The following is a 22,555-nucleotide window of genomic DNA, read 5'->3' on the forward strand; positions in this document are numbered from 1 at the left end:
TCTCTTAAATAATAGCATTGATGATTGGTCCTGCACAACAGTAGGAGTACGCTAAGGCTGTCTGCTTTCTCCCAACTCTTTAACATCTTCCTTGAAAGAATTATGGAAGATGTTCCTGAGGACCACAAAAGCACGGTCTCCATCGGAGGAAGAACCTTCACAAATCTGATGACATCGATGGCCTTTCAGGGAAAGAAACTGAACTAACCAGCTTGGTGAATCGTTTTGACAAAGCAGCTTCTGCATATGGTATGGAAATAAGTGCAGAAAAACAAAGTTGGTGACCTAAAACATTCAAAGCATCACCTCAAAAGTCAAGGTCAGCCTTTTAAGTACATCGGATCCATCATATCAGACAAAATTTCCAAACCAGAGATAATAGCAAGGATTGCACAAACAACTGCAACATAAGGGAAATTACAAACCATCTGGAGAGACAGAAATATCACCCTGCACTCGAAGATCAAGTGAATGCATTCCTTTGCTATGTTGGTCTTCCTATATGCCTGTGAGACCTGGACTCTCACTGCTGAGCAAGAGAAGAGGATTATAAGCACCGAGATGAGATGCTATAGGAAAATACTTGGTAACAATAAAACTGACCACATGACCAAAGCAGAGGTTCGCAGGACAGTCACAGAAGCTATAGGACCTCAAGATGACCTTCTCACTGTCGTCGAGAAGCGGAATCTAAGATGGTATTGCCACGTTTCACGCTCAAGTGGCCTTGCAAAGACGATCCTGCAAGGCACAGTGAAATTAGGACGAAGACGGGGAAAGCAAAAGAAGAGGTTGGAAGACAACATCTCGGAGTGGACTTGGACTGAGCCTCGCTGAATCCCAGTGAGCGACAGAAAATACAAAACTATGGATGACGGTGGTGGTGGTCTTCGAAGATGCCGCAACGACATTCACGGAAGTCAAGGGATAGTTGAAGGTGAAGGTGATTCATTATCAAAGCCCATAAACAATACAAAATAGGAGCAGAGCAAACACGGACCTCTAAAACATCAGAAGTGGGATCAGGTGCCATGGAGGAGTGATCATTCCCTGCTGACCGGTCACACCCGTCGTGTGCTCCTTGTCATGATCGGGAAATAACGGGAAAATCCGTCGTCAATTCAGTGTATAAATAATGGACGAACATTAAGGATGAAAAACGTCAGTCAGATTTTTGACTCAATGATAAATTGTATTTGCTAACATTAAACGAAACTGGTGATATTCTTGTTTCATCAACTTGTTTGTCAAAAATTTACCTTGTTTAAGAAATTGTTCATATGTAGAGCATGCTTTTGCGTATCGAATCAACTGAGATATATAAACGCCGTGTGCAGGTGGTAAAGGTATATAGTTGCTTAAGTAAGGGAAGTTGACGATAGAAAAGTTTGTCATCACGTTTATCATATAGCTTGGTAGTTAGATTACCATTAACGTCTTTTTCAAGCAAAATATCCAAGTATGAAACAGATGTATCAGATTCTGGTATCGTTTATCTCAAGCTCACCAGAATACCGTATAAGTAGAATTTTTAGCGAGGATTTAATCTTGGCATTATTAGCGAGGGTTTCGAGATCGCTAAATTTGAATATCGCTAAAAATTAATTGCGTTTTATTTGTAATAATTTCTTTAATGTGCATTTTAAAATCTCTTAAATAACATCTTGCTAAAAATAATTTACCAGTTTTTAAGGACAATTCGCTAAATTTGCGTCTCGCTAAGATTTCCACTTATACGGTATATCGAATCGACATAGGAATGGAAATAACCACTCTTAATTGACAATTGACGTCGATATATCTAAATATTGAGTTGAAGGCCACGGCAAATATTGTGTTCTTTTCACGCATAAGATTTTGCACAAATTTTGCTTCACATGAATAGAAAGATAGGTCTGCTAATACCAGAATATATCGAATCAACATAGGAATGGAAATAACCACTCTTAATTGACAGTACGTCGTCGATATATCTAAATGTTGAGTTGAAGGCCACGGCAAGTGTTGTCTTCTTTTCATGCATAAGATTTTGCACAAATTCTGCTTCACATGAATAGAAAAATAAGTCTGCTAATAAAGGAGCGCAATTGGTACCCATAGAATTTCCAATTTATTTTTGGAAGACCTGGTCTCCAAAAACCACATAGATATTGGCGATCAGAAACTCGAGCATCTTTATGATGTCATCTTCAGAGTACTTGTGTGTGCAATCAAAATGTGTTTTAATGAAATAAATTTGCAATTGACCGATGACTATGTCAGAAAATCATGTTTTACTACAGCTAAAACAATCCATCTTTTCCTTTAAACTAATTTTCCTGAAAATTATTTTGTTAAAGCACATTCTCATTGCACACACAAGTACTCTGAAGTTGACATAAAAAAGATAGTCAGTGTAATTAATGCCAAGTATTTTCCTATGACATCTCATCTCGGTGCTCATAATCCTCCTCTCTAGCTCATGATCAGCAGTGAGAGTCCAGTTCTCACAGGCATATAGGAAGGCCAACATAGCAAGGGAACGCATTCACCTGATCTTCGAGCGCAGGGTGATAATTCTGTCTCTCCAGACGGTTTGTAATTTCGCTAATGTTGCAGTAGTTTGTGCAATCATTGCTTTTATCTCTGGTTTGGGAATTTCGTCTGATATGATGGATCCGATGTACTTGAATGGCTTCACTGTTTCCAGACATGTCCCGTTGACCATGACTTTTGAGGTGATGCTTTGAGTGTTGTTGGTCATCAACTTCTTGTTTTTTCTGCACTTATCTCCATACCATATGCAGAAGCTGCTTGGTCAAAGCGATTCACCAAGCTGGTTAGTCTCTTTCCCTGAAAGGCCATCAATGTCATCAGCGAATCACAGATTTATGACGGTTCTTTCTCCAATGGAGACTGTGCCTTTGTGGTTATCGGGAGCATCTTCCACAATCCTTTCAAGGAAGATGTTAAAGAGTTGGAAGAAAGCAGACAGCCTTGGCGTACTCCTACTGTTGTGCAAGACCAATCATCAATGCTATTTTTAAAGAGAATTGCACTGGTGGCCTTGTTGTATAACTCTTCGATCATTCGACCAAGGTTGGCATTGATGTTGTATTTCCTCTTGGTGGTCCGTCCATAAAGCAGCATGCCACACTCTATCAAAGGCTTTTTTGAAATCAATGAACACATGACAGAGGTCTTTTTTGGTGTTGTTGGTATTTCTCGCAGAATATTCGTAAATTGAATGTCTGTTCGTTGGAACTTCCTGTTCTAAATTGTGCCTGTTCTTCACCAATGATGGTATCTGCTACATATTTCGATCTATTTATTATGATCTTCAGCATCACCTTGCATGTGTGGCTTATTAAACAGATGGTCCGGTAGTTGTTACATAACTGTAGATTTCCTTTCTTTGGTAAGGTGATAATCAGTGATTGTGTCGATGGAGTTGACCATATTCCAGTGCTCCAGATGTTGTTGCAGATGATTGTAAGAGCTGTGTCATTGCTTCTCCTCCAGCCTTAACCAGCTCCGAGGGTATGTTATCGATACCAGCTGATTTCTCTCGTTTTTTAGCATTTGAAACCGCCTCGACTTCTTCCCGTAAAATCGGAAGTGAATCCTCCTCTGTATTTGCCATTGAGCAGTTTAATACTGTTTGGTATCCCTTTAGCTAGTTGTTGTTAAGCTCAGAGAGTATTCTGTCCATCTGTCTAGTAAATCTTTCTCCTCAGTTAGGCATTTTCCGGACTTTTTTAGAAGCTTGTTGGTTATGTCTGTTTCTATGTGGTAAGGTCTTTTGCCACTTGACACGCCTTCTTATTGTTGTCTCATTGAAGGTTTTCTTCGATTTCAGACACTGTTTTTCAAACCATATATTTTTAGCTTTGTTCACCTCCTTCTTGACTTTGTTGTTTGCTTCTCTGCATTTCTGAGCTTCTTCTGCGTTGTCTTTCTTATTTTTCAGCTCCCGTCTCTTGTCACAAAGCTCCAAGATGTTGGCGGTAACCCAAGGTTTTTTTGGGCACTGATGTTTCCACAAAATCTCATTGGCTGTTTCAACTATAATTGCTTCGTTGAAAGACATGACCACTGGTTCAAGATCGAAGCTGATTTCATCCAGTGTAGTCAGGGCTGCAAATTTCCTTCCAATCGTCGCCTGAAATTCATTTCTTATAACTGGATCTTTTAACTTTTCCAGGTTAAATCGAAGTCTGATAAACTTGGATTTCCTGATATGTTTTAGATTGACTCTGAATGACATCATAAGCAGATCGTGATCGCTTCCATTTTGTATTGTTTTATGGACTTTGAGATTGAATACTGTTCGTTATCTCCATATCCTTCTTCCTATGTACCTATGGAAGGTACGCGTGCGTGCCGTGTTTACCCTTGCTCTGAAGCGCTTTTGGACCATAATGTATTCACTCTGATTTCGGTATTTGCCATCTGGGCTAGTCCATGTCCAGTTCCTAGATGGTTTGAGAACTCCCAGTGTATTTGCCAGCACAAACTTGTTGGTGGCGGCGAACTCAGGTAGTCGATAACCTCTTTCATTTGTTGTAGGGTTGCATGATGGTCCGCAAATATCCTTTCAGATTGCTTTCAGATTGCTTGAGCATCTATTCCAACCTTAGCATTTCAGTCACCTTGTACCACTAGAATGTCTTTCATCCACGTCTTCGTCACCGTAATCATTTGTTGGGGCATGATTGCACCACCGTGATGTTAAATTGAGCTACCTCCAGGCGTATGGAGATAAGTATACTAGAGGCCGGGCGGCATCCCATGACTGTGCTGATTGTGTCTTTAAGTTGCAGGAAACCCACTCCTTCTTTGTAATTGCGATCCCTTCCACTGTAATACACCTTGTGTCCGTCCATTGTTGTTTCACCTATGTGTTTCCATCTCGTCTCACATAGGCCCACAAGGTTCCAGTTATACATATTCATCTCATAAACCAGTTCTTCAATCCTTGCGTCTTGTCTTAGGCTCTTGTATTCCAAGTGCCAAGGACGATGATTTCTCTGGCACGTAGTTTTGTTCTTTGGGCACCATTTATGTACTTATCACCTCCCCTCTGGCGTAAAGCGGAAGGCGCGGTTATTGTTCCGGGCGACGAACGAGCCGGTATAGATTCAGTTAAAATTGTCTTCATCATGGTGTGTCTTGGGCGATATGAAATGGTATTGAAAACCGTTCGTTATCTCCATATCCTTTATTACACAGAATATATGAATGTTTTTGTCAAATCGAGCGTAAATGCTTACGTGAGCATGTGGCTCATGGTCCTCTTATGTACTTTTTTCATTAATTAAATTCAATACTAGTCTGAAACAATAGATATTAATTAATGATGTAAATTATATTATTTAAAAAAAAAAATAAGCGGGGTGAAATTTTTGAGCTTGCATCTTCTTATGAATACTAGTTTACCATAGTCATTATCACATTGCACATGGTGCACACTATTATATCGGTAGGAAATAATTCATTATATGTTTTGATTCGATTATATATACTAAAGTTGACAGAACGTACCTATGTCAGGTTTATAAGTACAAGTTTAAATAGGTATAGAATGGGGTAAATAATTTGAAATTCAAATGGTTGTGTTGTAGTTATCAAATGAGTCAAAGATCATCGGATGCCACAAACAAGTTAAATATGAAAGCTAGTGGCTGGTGTTATTCCGATTCCTCGGACGTCGAAACATCAGATGGCTTTAAATGAAATTGAAAACCTTAAAGCCGTCATTTATTATGACATTAAAAAGTACAATGTGCCATGATCCCCTTTCCGATTTCCCTGGCCACCCCTTTTCTTGAAACAACATCTAATGTTAAAATATTTAGATAAATGATTGATTGTATGTTGTTTTACTTCTGATTGAAGAATTTTTCAACCATATAGAGACGTCACCATATGCCGGTGAAGGGCTTCAAATTTTGACCTTTACTCGGCAGTTAGGGACATTGAGCAGTGAGGGATCTTTATTGCGCCAACGCCTGCCCTGACATGAGGCCTTGGTTTTTAAGGTCTCATTCGAGGGACCCGCAACATACACTTCAAAGTGCCGAGCGTAGGACGAAGGAACAGTTGCTACCAATTTTGATCGACTCATGTTAGTCCTGAGTGGGATTCGAACTCACGACCTCCCGACCAGGGAGCGAGCTCTCTACCGACTGAGCTACCGTGAACGGCGAAACAGTAGAAACTTTATTTCTCATGTAAAGCATTTTTCAATAAAACGTTTTATAAGATCTGGTCTTTTAATGATAGCTTCTTTTTACAATTTCATCGTTTTTACAAGAAAACATATTTCAAAAAATTGCTCAATAGTATCCTTGGATGAAGAGGTTTAAAGTTGTTTAAGTGAAAGGTCACACATCGTCTTTCAAGGGTAAATAAGAATGAGATATATGGAATCATTTATTTCCAAAAAAAAAAAGAAAACTTCTTAAGTAAGGAGTTGATCCTTACGTCGCAGGTTCTAGTCCCACTGTGGGAGTGTAGACCGGTACCTCGGATGTGACCGTATAAACCGAGGACCCATGTCGCAGTTGGTGCTGGCACAAAAAAAATCCCTCACTGATCAATATATAATGGCCTTGAGTGCCGAGCATAGATAAAAAATTGCAGCTCCCCACCGACAAGCTGTGGCGTCTCCATATGAGTCAAGAAATCTTGAGAGGGATGTAAAACAGCAAACAAGCAAAAACATAGCGTTTTCTTAAGATTGTCCTAATCATGACCTCCATGGTTGGATGGGCCTTACAGTAGGGGATCAAAGATTCACATGGAAAGGTAAAAGAAAAATGTTTCCGAAAAGCACTTAGCAAGAACAAATTAAACATGTGAAAGCTTCATGTCACAAACTTTTTTCAAAACAGTACTCCATCTACAAGTAAAAGTAGACTACACCAAAATACATTATTCTGTTTATCGCAGTTTTAGATTTCCTTGAACGCTGTTGTCATGGTGAGCAAAATTTGTTAAATTCATGAACACCCTCCTTTAGATTTGCTTCGATTCTAATGACCTTTGCACCATTTGTCTTTAATAATACATGTATGTAATATTCACATTTCAAAAATATTTCTAAAGAAGCTATGAATTTAGATCATTTAGCATCAGAATAATGTATTTGAAATAGTTTTTAAATAATTTTTATTATAACATTTATAAAAAATGTACAAATTGTAAATGGTGATATAAGGGATACTTCTGTTTATTCGAGTCTCACATCTTTAAAATTGTAAAATTGATATGTTTTGCAATTTTCAGTTAATTCAAACTCTATTTAATTTTTTTTTTATTTTGAACTATTAAAATTGTTAGGGTGCAAAATTCCTCAAAGGTAAATTTTAATTTTAATTCCTGAATTTAATTTCGGGGAGGGGGTGAGTTGTTTGTTGCATTTTTGAGGAGACAGCATAAAAATTGTGTTATTTGCAAATAAGATGCTTCAGGGTTTCAAATTTACAGTCAACAAATGTGGCATTGAATGAATATCTAATAAAATAAGAAATGCCAGTAAGCAATTTTAATTTTTTAAATAAAAAAGTATAGAAATAACTGAAAAAATAGTCAAAGTATGTTGTGATATAGAAAACACATTCCAGTAAAAATGAAAGCAGAGTATAATTATATTTTAAGTTAATATTTACAAATAATATATTTTCAAAATTTATACATAAATAAAAGTTTATTTCAAATATTATTTATTCACATATGGTATGCTCACTGATATGAACATTGATTATACTGTGCGCTATTCATATTTTATGATTCAAATTTTAAATTATCCCACGAAAACGCAGTCAGTAAATATATGTAAAAAGTATTGAAAAGTTCAGTAATTACGTGTATTTCTTAACTGAAATTAGTAAATACATGTATTCCCTAAGCAGAATAGTAATTTCATGTATTTCCTAAAATTCAGGAAATACGTGAAATTCCTGGTTACACATATTTACTGTAACATATACACAATTCAGTTTTATCAGGTTTTGATTTCCATGAATGCTGTTGCATACATAATTCAGTTTTATCAGTTTTTGATGTCCATGAAGGATGTTGCCATGGTTACTTGAAAAACAAAGAAACCCCTATTTGACCTCAGAGGAGGAAAAAATATGAAAATTTAAGAACCTTATTGCAATCTAAAGAACACCATTACTCATCTTCTAAAAGATTAAAAGGCAACTGCACAAAATGTTAAAGATTCGAAGTTATGGGTACGAGTTTTTTTTTTTTGGAATCATGAAAACAAAATAATTTAAGCCCCCCCCCCCCCCCATTTGAACCCCAGTGTTAATTTGAAAATTCCGAAATCTTATTGCATATAAACAGGATATCACCGATAATCTTCCAAAATATGATTCGGCTACTGCATTAAATGTATGAGGAGTTTTGGGAACAAGGATTTGGTAAGCAAAAATCCCATCATTTTCGACCCCAATTCTATCCCAGGATAAGATTGAAAATTTCGAAACCTTATTGCATATGTAGTGGACACAACTAATCATCTTCTAACAGATAATTAGACTACAGCATCAATGGTTAAGGAATTCTTGGAACAAGTCTTTCGTAGAAAAAATATCATTTTTGCCCCCCTGTTTTGACCCCAGGGTTAAATTTAAAATTCCAAAACCTTATTGTACATCTATAGGATATCTCTTATCATATTCTAAAAAATTAATTGGTTACTGCTTAAAATGAGGAGTTAGAGAAGAAAGTGTGACAGACGGACGGAACAGGGTAACAATAATAAATCCGAACTTTTACAAAGTGTGGGATTGAAAATTCAATTCCTTTGATTAATTTGATTAATATAACAAAATCAGGACAAGGCGTAAGGGCGATTTTCAATCATACATTCAAATGACAACAGACGTGTATTCTTCAAAATTAAATACATGCCTTTAAATCCATCAAAATTGGTATTGTAACTGCATTGTACCTCAACTTCAGACTGATTAAAAATAAAACTAAGATTTCCGTAAGAAATATTTCGAAAGAATTTACAGATTTTTATACTTTCATCAGCACATGGAATAAAATGACATCCATATAATTATCAATTCACTTACCCCCATAGGTCCAGTCAGCAAACATCGTCTCTTCTTGTTCACATAGCGCTGGGTCGACTTTTTCACTAAACGACTTTGACATATCTATCACCTGCAGATAAAAAGCTCTTCTGCTGAGATACACCTGATGACATGCGTAATAGACACACTGTCCTCCAAAATCCATGACACTCAAAAGTTGTTTTCCTTCCTTATCCGTTTCTTCTGTCAAAGCTAAATTTGCAATAAAAAAGAAGCTGATTTTTATACATGAATATCGGCACCATCTCCGTTTAATATTTTAACAAAATTGTCTGCATGTTTAATTCAAATACATGCACAATATTGATATTAAGCTAGATTGAGGGTACAACATAATATATCATATTTGGTATTAAGACAATTGTACATGTATTCTACTAGCATTGAGAGTAATCACAGTAGTAGAAACGTACATTACATATTTTTTTTCATATTGAAATAAAGATTATTCATATAAGTTGATTAAGTGTTTGTTTCTCTTGTCAAGATCCATGAATACATGTATATAAAAGGATACTGAATGCGGAACAAGTATAATATATACACACTGTACAAGAGGAAGAACTTGACTAAAGTTAAATATCAAGATCACGAACAGTAATCAATTTTAATATTCCATTCAAACATTAAATATTTGGAACAGAACAAACAAGGGTCTCTGAGAAACATCAGAGATGGGAACAGGTGCTATAAAGGAGTAAGCATTCCCCTGCCGACCGGTCATTAATGTACGTATATCATAGTTGTATCTGCAATTTGAATTGAATCAACGTAGGAATGAAAATGAATCTAAGGTAACAGAAAGAAATTTCTTCCTTTCATGTAGAAGTTTTTAAATAACTTTTGCTTCAAATGAATAAAAAACAATGTATTCACAGATAATTCAATTTATGCCGCTATGAGAAATCTGGTAAATTTTACACCGTCGAAAAGTTACAGATTTTAAAACCAATCAAAATTTTTGTTTTTGTTGCATCGTGTTTGCAAAACCTGTTTAATGCAATGGAAAAATAAAGCCCCCCACCCATCCTTTTAAGGGTTCGGTTTTGTATTCTAGTTAGAATTGTATACTTCAATACCTTTTTGTATTTTTCTTGGGTTGGTGCAATATTAGTTATCCAGGTTCAATCAAGGGTGTACGGGGATTTACCCCGGGTTTTATTCCGTACACCCTGAGGCCGAAGGGTGTCTGGAATGCAACCCGGGGTAAACCCCGTCCATCCTTGATTGGACCTGGATGGCGAATTCATTTCCTATGTACCCATAAATCTCTTTGTAAACATCAGAGTCTAATCAACTGTGTCTCAACCTATCGAGAAAACTTACTACGTACTACAATGCATCGTGACGTCATATTAATTCCGTTGTATCATAGAAAAAACTATGCATTGCGACGAGACGTTTTATTTACCCCCGGTTCAAGTCGGGTGCACGGAAATTTTCACCCGACTCTGTAACCAATCAAAGCTCGTGTTACAAGCTATATAGGAAATAATTGTTTAGACACCTCCAAGGATTAACTCATTAATTTTTTGTGTTATATTTTATGAATATGTACATGTACTCTGATATTTTTACGCATGTGATTTTCTAACAGTCTTTATGTCGCAAAATAAATGAAATGACATAATCCACAAAACTGCATATCTTGGATTGGTTATTCTTAGCTGTCCTACCAGCCAAATATTCTCATATGATGCATAAAAATAATATTGCTTAATTCAAATGACGCGCAATTAGTGACAATGTGAATTCCAACAGGTTATTGGAATATTTTATCTCCAAAAACTACATTTCCGAGGGGTGATCAAAAGGTTCGCGAACTAATTGAATAATTTCCAAAAAAGAAATGATATAGGATTTCAGTGTTAAAAATGTTTCAAAGTAGTCCTCTCCTATTTTAATACGCATCTGCAACCATTCTGTCCATGCGCAGATCACGTGTTATAGGCGGTCATGTGACATGCTCCGCAGCGTCCAGTCACAGAAGCTTAAATTTTTTCCGACTCTTACATTTCTTACCTTGCAAGTTATTTTTTTACAACAAAAACAGTCCATTTGTCAGAAATGGCCTAATCTCGGCAATAGTAAGGGTGGATAATGATATCCTTTAGCAAAATGAGCATGGTGACCATCAAAATTCAGGTTCTCTGTCTTTTGAGCGTCGTTTATTTCATGTGGATAAAGTATGGGTGCCTTCACTTTATCATATGATATCAACGAAAAATGTAATAACGCAAAATGAGGCAACACGATTTTTAGATTATGTTTAGATTACATTTTGATCAACGCAAAACATAGTGACGTGCATTTTCATTGTTACATTTTGCATTATTTTATATTTGCCCTGAAGACAACGCAAAATGTAATAAAACAATATGTTATAAAATAAAATATAATTATATTTTTTTATTGCTTTTAAATATATACATGTTACCAACATGGGAAACACGCTTTATAAAATATTTAGAACTCAAACTGTGAAACCAACAATACGGCTTTTATGGACATAAATACATCTAATTCGTAAATTTATCTTTTTTCTAACTCTGAAATTCATTGAATACACTGTACTTAATTATAAAACATTAATTTAACTTTGGCATACAGGGACGTAGCAACAGGAGGGGGGGGGGGAGCTGACCCCTCCACTTTTCCCCCCAACATTACCTCTACTATAGAAAATGTTCATTGACAGGGTGGCTGCCCCCCCCCCCCCCTCACCCCCACCCCCACACATTTTACTATGGTATAGTGATATCAAGGAATTGTAGGAAATAAATTGGAAGTGAAAGTAACTTGGCTTTGAAAATTGTGGGAAATAAATTGGAAGTGAATGTAACTTGGCTTTGAAAAAGTTGGCCAGTACCCCCCCCCCCTCCCCCCCCCCCCCCCCAACGAAATAGGATTTTCAAGTTTGGGCAACTTGAAATTTTCCGGGTTTTTTTTGCTTGTCAACTTTCTCAGGTAAGTAAAAAAAAATTTCTCTGGTAGCCCCCCCCCCCCCCCCCCCACTTTCAAAAACGATGCTACGAGCCTGGCATATTTTTGATAAATCAGTCTTTTCAAATATCTAACCATTAACATTTTTAACTAGATGCTGTCATGAGACAGTAATACCCGCACTAAGGTGTTTGCCTCTAAATACACACTCCTACATATTGGGCTTTCCAAGGAAAAAGTCAAAATAATTCTATGATTTACACAGAACATGTACTTGTCAAATTGAGTATGAAATTCTCAGAACCTGTGACCATCTGACCTATAACTCAGAACCTCTTATATGCTTAATTAATTACCAGTTTGAATAAAACAGAATTTAATTAATGATGTAAATTAGATTTTTATGAATGTTTTCCTCATAATAGGAAATTTTAAAATTTAGTCCATGAGCCAGGCCATGAATTTTTCAGTATCGGTACTATCTCAGGTGAATAATTTTCATAGTTAATTTTTGAAAGACATAAATCTCTACCTTCAGAAAAATGTATCATAGAATCCAATTGATTGTGGCTTTAATGGTGTATCAACCGTTCATATACACAAACCCAACTTGTTCGTTCTCTCAGATATATCTTTGAAAGAAGAAGGTTGGTTTTTCAAAACGCAATTTCTATCTTATTTCGGATGATATTTTCTTTAAAATTCTTTTGAACGCAGACCATGCTATTACCCTGTTCAGTTATTATTCAATATTGGCTCTGTAATGAGCCGTCTAAATCATATTGGAATATAATTCTACCCTTGATCATAAAAGTGGAATACGCAAAAATTACTACTGTGACAATTTTCACACCAAAAACATGCCTGGTCATTTTATTTAAAGAATTTTTATCACGTATTAAAATTTCAAAACATTATTTCAGCAACAAATATATATATAACTTGATTTAATAGTAAATCTTTATCCCTGTCCTAAAAATGAAAATCCCCTTGATTTACCCTGTGCGTATATTCTTTATTTAATTAACAAAGATATTGTGAATATATCAGATCTCAAGTACAGCCTTTACGTAAAATGTTTTATTTATTTAATTTCATGCTAAACCATGGTGATAATTGGACACGTGTATGTTCATCTTAGTTAAACGTGTAATAAATTAAATATTTTTGACATCAAAATTAAGCAAAATATGTGCACAATCATATGTGCTTTGTGGGTAGTGGGTAGTCCTGGTAGAGGGAACATGTACACTCTTAAGGGAGATCCCTCTAGGAGAGCACTCTATACACAAAGCGCTGACGGTTCTCAAACCCTGTTGAGTGAGGGCTTGCCTACCTACCTGGTATAACGCATGTAAAGACTGTACACCGGTGGACTCTGAGGAGGAAACCGTCATGGTTCAACCGTGGAATGTTGGAGCAAGGCAAGGTACATATAGCACTCTTGGTCATCCTGTACTGTATCTGTCTCCATCTCCAGACGTCCTGACATCTGTCTTGCCACTGGATCTAGATGGTTGCGGGCGAGAGAGTGAGGTCGGCGACGCGCAACCCTTCTTCATTTTAATCTAACTCATCGCGCAAGTCATTGATCATCTTCCATCCCTTCTACCATCCACTCCAAAGCCCTGTGGTGACAGGTACGGGTTCACTGGAAGTCGGTAGTCGCGGACATGCACACAGGCAGCACAGGCCATATGGTCGCTCTTCACCGACCGGAACAGCGTTGGAGTTCGGCAGCCACCTGTACGACTGAGCAGCCCTCTTTAGGAACGCACTGCTCACCTCCATGGCAAGAGGAGCGGATTAAATTGATTGACTGTATACTGTTTAACGTCCCTCTCCAGAATATTTCACTGATATGGAGACCATTGCCGGTGAAGGGCTGCAAATTTAGGCCTGTGCTAGGCACTTAAGGCCTTTGAGCAGGGAGGGGTCTTTATCGTGCCACACCTACTGTGACACGGGGCCTCGTTTATACGGTCTTATCCGAAGGACCACCCCATTTAGTCGCCTTTTACGACAAGCAAGGGAGTACTGAGGACCTATTCTAACCCGGATCCCCACGGGATTCGAAAAGGTATCCCAAACGTTGCCTGCTCCATCCTTCCCTAGCCAGTTTACCGCGGCTGATGGGGACCCTACACATGCTGTCGAAATAACAAAGAGAACAAGAACACAACAAGGATCAGGACTTCGTCATTGTCAGGAAGAGAGACAGACAGACAGTTCTTTTGTTCACCAAGGCTATGTACGGCACAAAGTGCTGGACAGATCACCTTCTCACAGTCTCTAAACTTCACCTCTCAACTTCCGGATCAAACTCAGGATACGTCCTCAGGAGACTAAGGCTTCAAAACGTCTCAACGTTGGTAAGCTCAAGTTGCCTTCCACCTCTCAGTACTTTGCTGACATCCTGGAAGAACGCCTGAACTCCACCCTGATGGATGACAACGACGTGGAAGCAGCATGGAACACACTTCGTAATACAGTGTACAATACAGCCTACGAGTGTCTTGGGCCCTCCACCAAACAAAAAAACCAAACACAAAGACAGCTGGTTTGATGAGAACAGTGCCGAGATGACGTAGTTTCTAGAGGACAAACATCGCGCTTACAGGGCTCATATAGATGATCCCACCTCCACAGCCAAACAGGGATATGCAGTACTCCTGGCTGAATGCCAAAGCTGACGAGATGCAACGCTACGCCGAATCTCATGACAAGAGAAACATTTACATTGAACTTGGAGAAGCTGAATAAAATTTGTAAAAATATGCAAGTTTTGTTAGAATCAAGGCTAGTAACTCAGTTAATATTCTTTTAATATGTTCATCATATCTCGGAGTAATTCTGGTAGAACTTTCTATCACGGTTGGCAACTGTGTGACAAATACTTTGCAGGTTGCAAATATATTTAGCTTAAAATACCTAATTTGAGCAAATAAAGGGTAATAACTGTGTCTCCAGCATTGAAGCCACAACAGATTTGATGCCATCATACATTTTCACACTAGTTAGGGGTATACCTTACCAAATATCACTATAAAGTTTATTCACCCATTTAAAATTTGTTCTTGTACTATACATGTTTACGTGTAAACACCTTTTGGAAAATTTCTACATCATATTGGGTTGCGTCACCCATTATTCATATTTTTAGATTAAGCACCACGTGCACACGACACACCTTGACCGATTCCAACTTCATTTGATAAGGCGACGGAATCAGCCAAATGTGCTGCAGTTTGGTGTGTATTGAAAGAATTCATTTTGTGTTATAATTGGATTATATTTCATGAAATTGACAGGACCTAAGACAGTCGGTAAGTACAAGTTTAAGTATAGACTGGGGTAAAAAAAACGAAATGCAAATGATTAGGTTGAAGTTCAAAAAGGGTAAAAAAATCATCACATGCCACAGTTTACCATTGTGAAGTTATCTCCCGTTGTCGATGTGATATTCAGTTACTGGTGCAGATCCAGAATTTTTTTTCGAGAGGGGGAGGGGGTTTCACGCCTCTGTCAAAAAATTTCCAGCTCAGAATTTCCTGACAAGCCCAAAAAAAAAAAAAAAAAAAAAAAAAAAAAAAAAAAAAAAAAAAAAAAAAAAAACAGAAAACAAATAAACAAAATAAAAACAATGATACTAGTAGTGGGGTCATGGGGTCAATGTTTTCTAATGGGGAGGATGTCGAAAGTCATTTATTTCATTATATAATCTTATATTTAAATAACAAAGCAAAGTCCAAGGGGGGGGGGGGGCTAATCTTCCTAGCCACTCCCTATCCCAAATTACAATTGATCTTGTGACTCCAAAACAGTAGATTTTTTTTCATTTGACTATATACATATTTTTTTCTTGTGTTTATATTATGCGTTTCTATTTGTCCCCAGAAATTTTAACCTTGCCCATAAATTTTAAGTGCGATGGGCTATACACATGGCTTCCACATTTCATAGGTAAATTACTTGTGACAAGACCTTTTATTTGGGTACCACGAATTTTGACCTCTTGATTTCTTGACCTTGGATTTTTACCCATTTTTACAAGGAAAATACCAAACTTTAAACTTTGCCTAAACTTTGATCTGACAGTAGTTGCCAGGGTTTTCATGCTTAACATGTGTATTCATTGTGAATTTTCAACAGGTATAAAGTATACATAAGTTTGACCTTGACCTTAGAGTTTGACCCGCTTTAAAAAAAAACTTCAACCTTGTCAATCAACTTTTGAACAGGAAGTACTAGGGATTTCTTATTTCACATGTGTTTTCCTTGTGACAAGATTTTCTTCTGATACCAACAATTTTAACTCGTTGACCTCTACCTTTGAGTTTGACATACATTTGAGAAACTTCAACCTTCGCCATAGGCTGCCATATGGGGGCATCACAAACACATCTTGTCTTTATTATTAATTGGTGGTGTCTCCATATGAGGGAAAAATTCCTGAGAGAGATGTTTTCAAAACAAACAAACAAATTACTAAAACAAATATAAAAGATGAATACGTTGGTCATATCTCGGCATGAAAAAAAGCTTTTCAAATAATGGTATAAACCATTGTAACCCTTTCAAAACACTCATTTGTCAAATGAGGTTTTTTGGTTTTATCACATTACATCTGTCGTCTATTTGTTTGGAAACATTTTACATTTTTAACTTCTCTAGAACCACTGGGCCAATTTTAACTAATTCACATAGAAATATGTACATTTGTATGTCAGTCTGTCCATCTGTCTCAATAAATTTAACCTTTAGGTCATCACGCTCATATCTATTGATGAGAAGAGACAAGGCATTCATATTAATTTAATATGAATGCCTTGTCTCTTCTCATAAACATATGTATTAGTATTTACCTTTTAGAATGGCATGATTTTTTTACCAGTGACCTAAAAGTTTGACCTACTTGCAAAAAAAAAAAAAAAAAAAAAAAAATTACATCGTTTTTAATTCGTCATTTTGAAAGAGAAAAGTTAAGGCATTCATATTATATATACACGGATATTACTACCTATGATAAGACCTTTCCAAATAAATCATGATTTTTGACTCTGTGACTTTGACCTTGAAGCCTAACCTACTTTTCAAAAATGTTGCATTTGCTTATAACTTTTGATTGAGAAGAGATATGACTTTCACATTTGACATGTACATTAATTACTCAAAAGAATTCAAGATGTTTCCCAGCGATGATTTATACCCCTTGACGTTGATGTTTAACCTAATTTTCAACATATTTAACTAACCTAAAAGATGATTAGCCTTCTGAGTAAAATGTAGGAGAAGTTCAGGAAAGACGAGGCTTTTTGCACAAATACATCATTTTTCGATCCCTATTTGAACCCCCGGGGCAAAATCAAAATTTCGAAACCTACATGACACCACCAACCATCTCCCAAAAGATGATTAGCTTAGGCTACTGTGTAAAATGTAGGAGGAGTTCAGGAAAGACGGGGCTTTTTGCATAAAAAAACGTCATTTTTCGACCCCCATTTGATCCCCCGGGGCAAAATCAAAATTCAAAAACCTTACTGCACATCTACATGACACCACCAACCATCTCCCAAAATATGATTCGGCTACTTTGTAAAATGTAAAAGGAGTTCAGGGAAGAAAAGTGTGACAGACAGATGGACGGACGGACATGAGTAACAACAATATTCCCGAACTTCCTTTAGAAAGTGCGGGTATAATTACCAAAGATTGACCATAGGTCCGGTCCATTGAAAGCTCTTGATATGCATGTTCGACAAGTGTACATTGGTTAACAAATTAGATGTGTATGTGTGTGTCAAGCGAGATAGGCCAGGGAGAGGTTGGGGTGTTTACTTAGTATTTTATCATGGTATTACTATGGACTCGCAGAAACAATTCATTTTATTATTGGATGGAAAGAAAAAGAGAAAGAGAATTTTCTTTATGCTTGTCTGCAATGCTGGTGATTTGTATGGTACAGTATGGTATTATAATTGTCAATAAACCCCTTCCCACTATATATTTACACCTGCCAGTACAAATGCATAGTTGTTTTTAAAGATTCATTGCATTTGTCTATAAAAAAGCAAAAGTACACTGGTCAATCACCCTCACAACAACAACAACCCCGCCCAAGCACGCACGTTTCTATTTTGCAGCACCTATAATTTGAATACATCTATTAAACTGATTTTAAATATATTTAGCTAATTAAATCAATATTTCATAAAATTCATAATTGTAAGAAATTGCATACATCTTTTTTTTTTTCCTTTTTGTTTTATTTTCTTTTCCTTACTAAGGCAATTCAAATATTAGACCCCATGAAAATTCCATAAATTGTACCAAGATTGCAAGAAATTCATATCGTCTGTAAATACGTTGAAAAACAATGTGTCTATATCATGTGCATCAAATGGTACAACAAGATTTGTTGACAAACCCGCCGTCAATAATTTGAACTTGTTTTTGGCTTTTTAGCGTTTTTCCTACGTGACGTCATACAGTTTGTTGAGTAATTTTGAACGCTGATCTTTATGAGTAGTAACTAACATTCCCATGGTATAATTTTTCGTAATTTTCGGTCATGCAGTCAAAAATATTTCGAATATATATTATGTGACCCTGCGTTTCTTTTCCTTTCAGTATATATATTAATTATATTAAAGCCGCTAAGTCCGATTCTAATCGCGAAAAATATATTCGTTTTCTTCTTGAAACATAACTGTCCATAAATTGTTTCAACTTATGTCAAATTATATCCCCAAAGTCTTTTTAATTTAAAGATACAAAAATTCAAATGTTAAAAAAAATAATTTTGTGTTGGGCCACACAAAAAATAATCCTATGACGATATCGCTATTCGCAATGGCATGAAAATTAAATTTATTGCATATATATCATTATGAACAACAAACTTTTATTTCATAAAAAAGTACTTATACCTGTACACGGACAATATTTTACTTTTTAGCCTTCGTTACTAAACTTCCTTTAAAAAAATCTTTAAAAAAGATCCTTTATTCTTTTAAATGTGCATATTAATATAAAATGACTGTGGATTATATTCAATCAATTTCTTAATTTTTAAATGATATATTAATGACAATGAAAAAAAATACTCGGGTTTGTTCTTCATAATTATATATAACCCATAATTTTTTTTTTCAAAGGTGACTTCACGACTGATCTTAACTTCCCGTCAGGAACTTCTGTGTTTGTCAGTAAGGTTTTTCCTTGTAAGGACTGTTGTAATAAACTATTTAATCAGTCTTATTATCTGTTTATATATATTTTCTATGTAATGACGTACTTTTATTGTGTAAGATAATGTGTGCTTGTTTGGGATTAAGCGGCCTTAAACTATAATTAAATTTTGTAAAAATAAAATTATGGTTAAAGGTATTATTACCTACTTCAATGCACAACATCATTAAACGATAAAAAGACGATTAAACTATAATGTAGTAATAATTACATTGTATGACCAGTAACTGTTAATACTGTATCTTGTTCTTTATTTTCAATAAATACACAACATACGAATTTAACATGCATTTCTTTTTTTTCAGATCGGATTAGGAAGCGATACTGCATGAGCGGATCTAGAAATTTTTTTTTTACCAAGACAGAAACAAATATACGACCAAAAAAGTGCAAATTGCTTATCTCAGTGAACGAATACGCATGATTTCTGATTTTTTTTATATTCGCATTTGATACCTCATATATTATATAGTCCTTAGTATTTAATTTTGAAAGATAGGAATACCATATAGATTATTAAGTTTTTATTCTGTATGTAGCAGATATTCCAATCATTTCTTCGAATAAGGAATTCAGTTGGCTCATATGAATAGCTTTCAGATACTCGAAAGTAGCTGAAAAAAATATTGGTAAACCTTAATGAAAAATGGCTTAACAATCTTTACTTTTCAGGGAATAATTACATCTTTAGATGTATTTTTCTTTGATATTGAAAATACTTCTCGAGGAATACTATGAATAGAAACAATAAAGCAATTCCCTGTTCTCTATTTTAACAGCCTTGAAAAAAATTACCTTTTAAAAAATCATTTTCCTTTGAAATTTCAAAGATGTCCTCATGCACTTCTAAGCCTATTGTAGATTGGGTGTTTTGGAATTCATCAAGGGATTTCTTCTGTAGTCGTTTCAGAAGGGTGGTTTTTCCTGCACCAGCACACCCAACAATCATAGCACGAGCTCTGTGAATCGATTGTGTTCCTTTTTTTGCACATTTTACGTACCTGCACCTTGCTTCATAGTCCCAATTAAGAATTTCCGTTGGAATATTTACTGAAAGAATGAAAACAAAAATCTTTTTCATTTGTTATCATTTACTAAGATTTTAATTTTTGATTACTTCAGTATAAAATCTAAGTACACAAACCTTATTAGGAAAAGACTGAAAGGCAATTGAACCTATCAAAAATTTAAACTTTTAAAAGAAAAAACTGAAAGAAAATTGAACTTGACAAAACATTTATCCGCATAAAGGATTCGTTTTTTTTTACTACATTTAAAAAAAATACCTGTAATAACCTTGCAATAGCACAACACCTTTTAATTTGAAATAAAACAGTGTACGTGCATTACTGACCGTAATGGTTTAAAATATGGTTTGAATAATAGGTTATATTTTCTAACAAGTTAATTATCAAAATGACATTTCAATAATATATCTGTTTTCTCAAAATCATACATAGAAGAAAATGAATCCTTTTCTATTAGGCAGATTCAATTTTCAGAGAAAGTTACAACATTAAAAACAATTAGAAATGGAAGAATATATAAATTGAATAAGTTTTTTAGATAAACTTACAAATATCAGACACAAAATGTTGTATCCTTTTTTGTGTCACTATGCAGTGTCGTACGATGTCTATTCCAGACTCTCTCACCAAGGTCTCCTCCATCTTCCTCGGAAAATATAAATATCTTTTACGATCATAATCAAACATTGAGTAAGATGATGATATTGAGTCAGATGATGACAAGATGTCTATTCCACTCTCTCTCCTCTCATTCATTTCTTTTAATCTCTCCAAATTCCCCTTTATATCATCTTCGTAGTCTACAGTACGAACATATTCTAACACTGAGTCAAATGATGACAATTTGATATAGTTCGTGTAGTCATCATCAGTTTTTAAACAGTTTAGAGAAAAGTATCCCATGACAAGAGTACGGATATTCTCAGATTTAAACTCTAGTCTCTCTTCTCTATTTCTTGTTAGTATTTTGTTCTTGTTTATCAATTCTTGTATAAGCAAAGTATTATCGGAAATTCCGTCATCGGAGCCATTCAGTGTTAGAAAGGTCTGTTGTATTCGTTCGACTTTCTCTTCCAACAATTTCTCTTCATATAAAACGCTGTACTTTTCTGACATCAAAATGAGTATAAGTATGCTCCATTGTCTCTTGTGTAAAACCAATTCCCAAAACTCTGAAATTAATTTGTTACAGTTTTAAATGGTCAAAATGCATCACGATATTTGTAAACAACTAGAGATACTGTGAGCACTGAGCTCACCAAATGATCCCCCCGCTCCCATATGATTATAATGGCAAAATGCATGTTCTGCTCATACATGTAAACAACTCTTACGGGCAAAGAGAAGTAACTCTAAAATAAAAATAAGACAAAATATGAATATAATGGCATTGCCCCATGTTTTGCTATGGGAAACCCAAAATATGTGTTGGATCAAAAAAGGTTCACAATGGCAATATGTAACAAAGATTTTATGAAAGTTTCATCAAAATTCAATCAGTGGTATGAGAGGAGTTGCGGATAAGAGATGGATTCCCCAAAGCGTAACAGACAGACGGACGGACATCCCGATTACTATATACCCTCCCACTTTTCAAGCGGGGGTATAATAATACAGTCATAACTGATCCCCCACTGTGACGTCATTCGTTCACAGGTGTAAATAAACTTGACAATCTTTTATCTAAACAAACAGAGAATTTCCTACATTTTTCAAACATATCAAATGAAAAGCGCTAATTTGCATTTCATCTACACAAGCAGAAAACACTTCCTTATTTCCATGACACTAACTACTACTTCTCTAGTATTTAAAGGTATTTTCCCCCTTAATTATGTTTTGTTATTATTGGTTTTATTTGTTCTTGAGTACTTTCTATTGTTTATAAATTATATTTTCTGTGAAATTTATTTTTCTTTACCCTTTTGGTATCCGGAAAGAATTGTGTATGCTGAGAAACATCTTTCAATTTCTGTATCAAAAACTCCATTAGACCAATCTGTGGGGTGTATGTTCCATCGGCAACACTGATTCTTCCAAAATTGGACAAAATCTTGGGAATCAGTACTGATTTGCTTTGGCATAAACCATTCTTCTACGTCTTAGGTTGTGTGAAACAGAAAAAAAATCGACTATTACAATTATTTTCCCTGTTCAATATGTATGGAAAAATAATCAAGCTGTAATTTTTAAACTAAAAGGAGGCAAATGATGCCACAACAATCACTACAATCA

General features: G+C 35.6%; 1 protein-coding gene across 1 annotated transcript in view; it reads right to left on the reverse strand.

Moving 5' to 3' along the window:
- The window catches only part of LOC134272240 (probable serine/threonine-protein kinase pats1), a 39,713-nt gene extending 17,272 nt beyond the window's left edge, over nt 1–22,441 (reverse strand). The window contains exons 1-4 of the mRNA XM_062754489.1: nt 22,242–22,441; nt 20,869–21,492; nt 20,088–20,342; nt 9,078–9,290 (exon numbers count right to left, since the gene is read on the reverse strand). Of these exons, the coding sequence (XP_062610473.1) occupies nt 9,078–9,290; nt 20,088–20,342; nt 20,869–21,492; nt 22,242–22,404 (1,255 nt within the window). The 5' untranslated portion in view covers nt 22,405–22,441. The remainder of the gene's footprint in view (nt 1–9,077; nt 9,291–20,087; nt 20,343–20,868; nt 21,493–22,241) is intronic.
- Between the last annotated feature and the right edge of the window lie 114 nt (nt 22,442–22,555).

Source organism: Saccostrea cucullata, unplaced genomic scaffold (assembly GCF_032062105.1).
Source record: "Saccostrea cucullata isolate Sc308-1 unplaced genomic scaffold, CSIRO_AGI_Scuc_v1 ctg622, whole genome shotgun sequence".
In the NCBI taxonomy this organism is placed as follows: domain Eukaryota; kingdom Metazoa; phylum Mollusca; class Bivalvia; order Ostreida; family Ostreidae; genus Saccostrea; species Saccostrea cuccullata.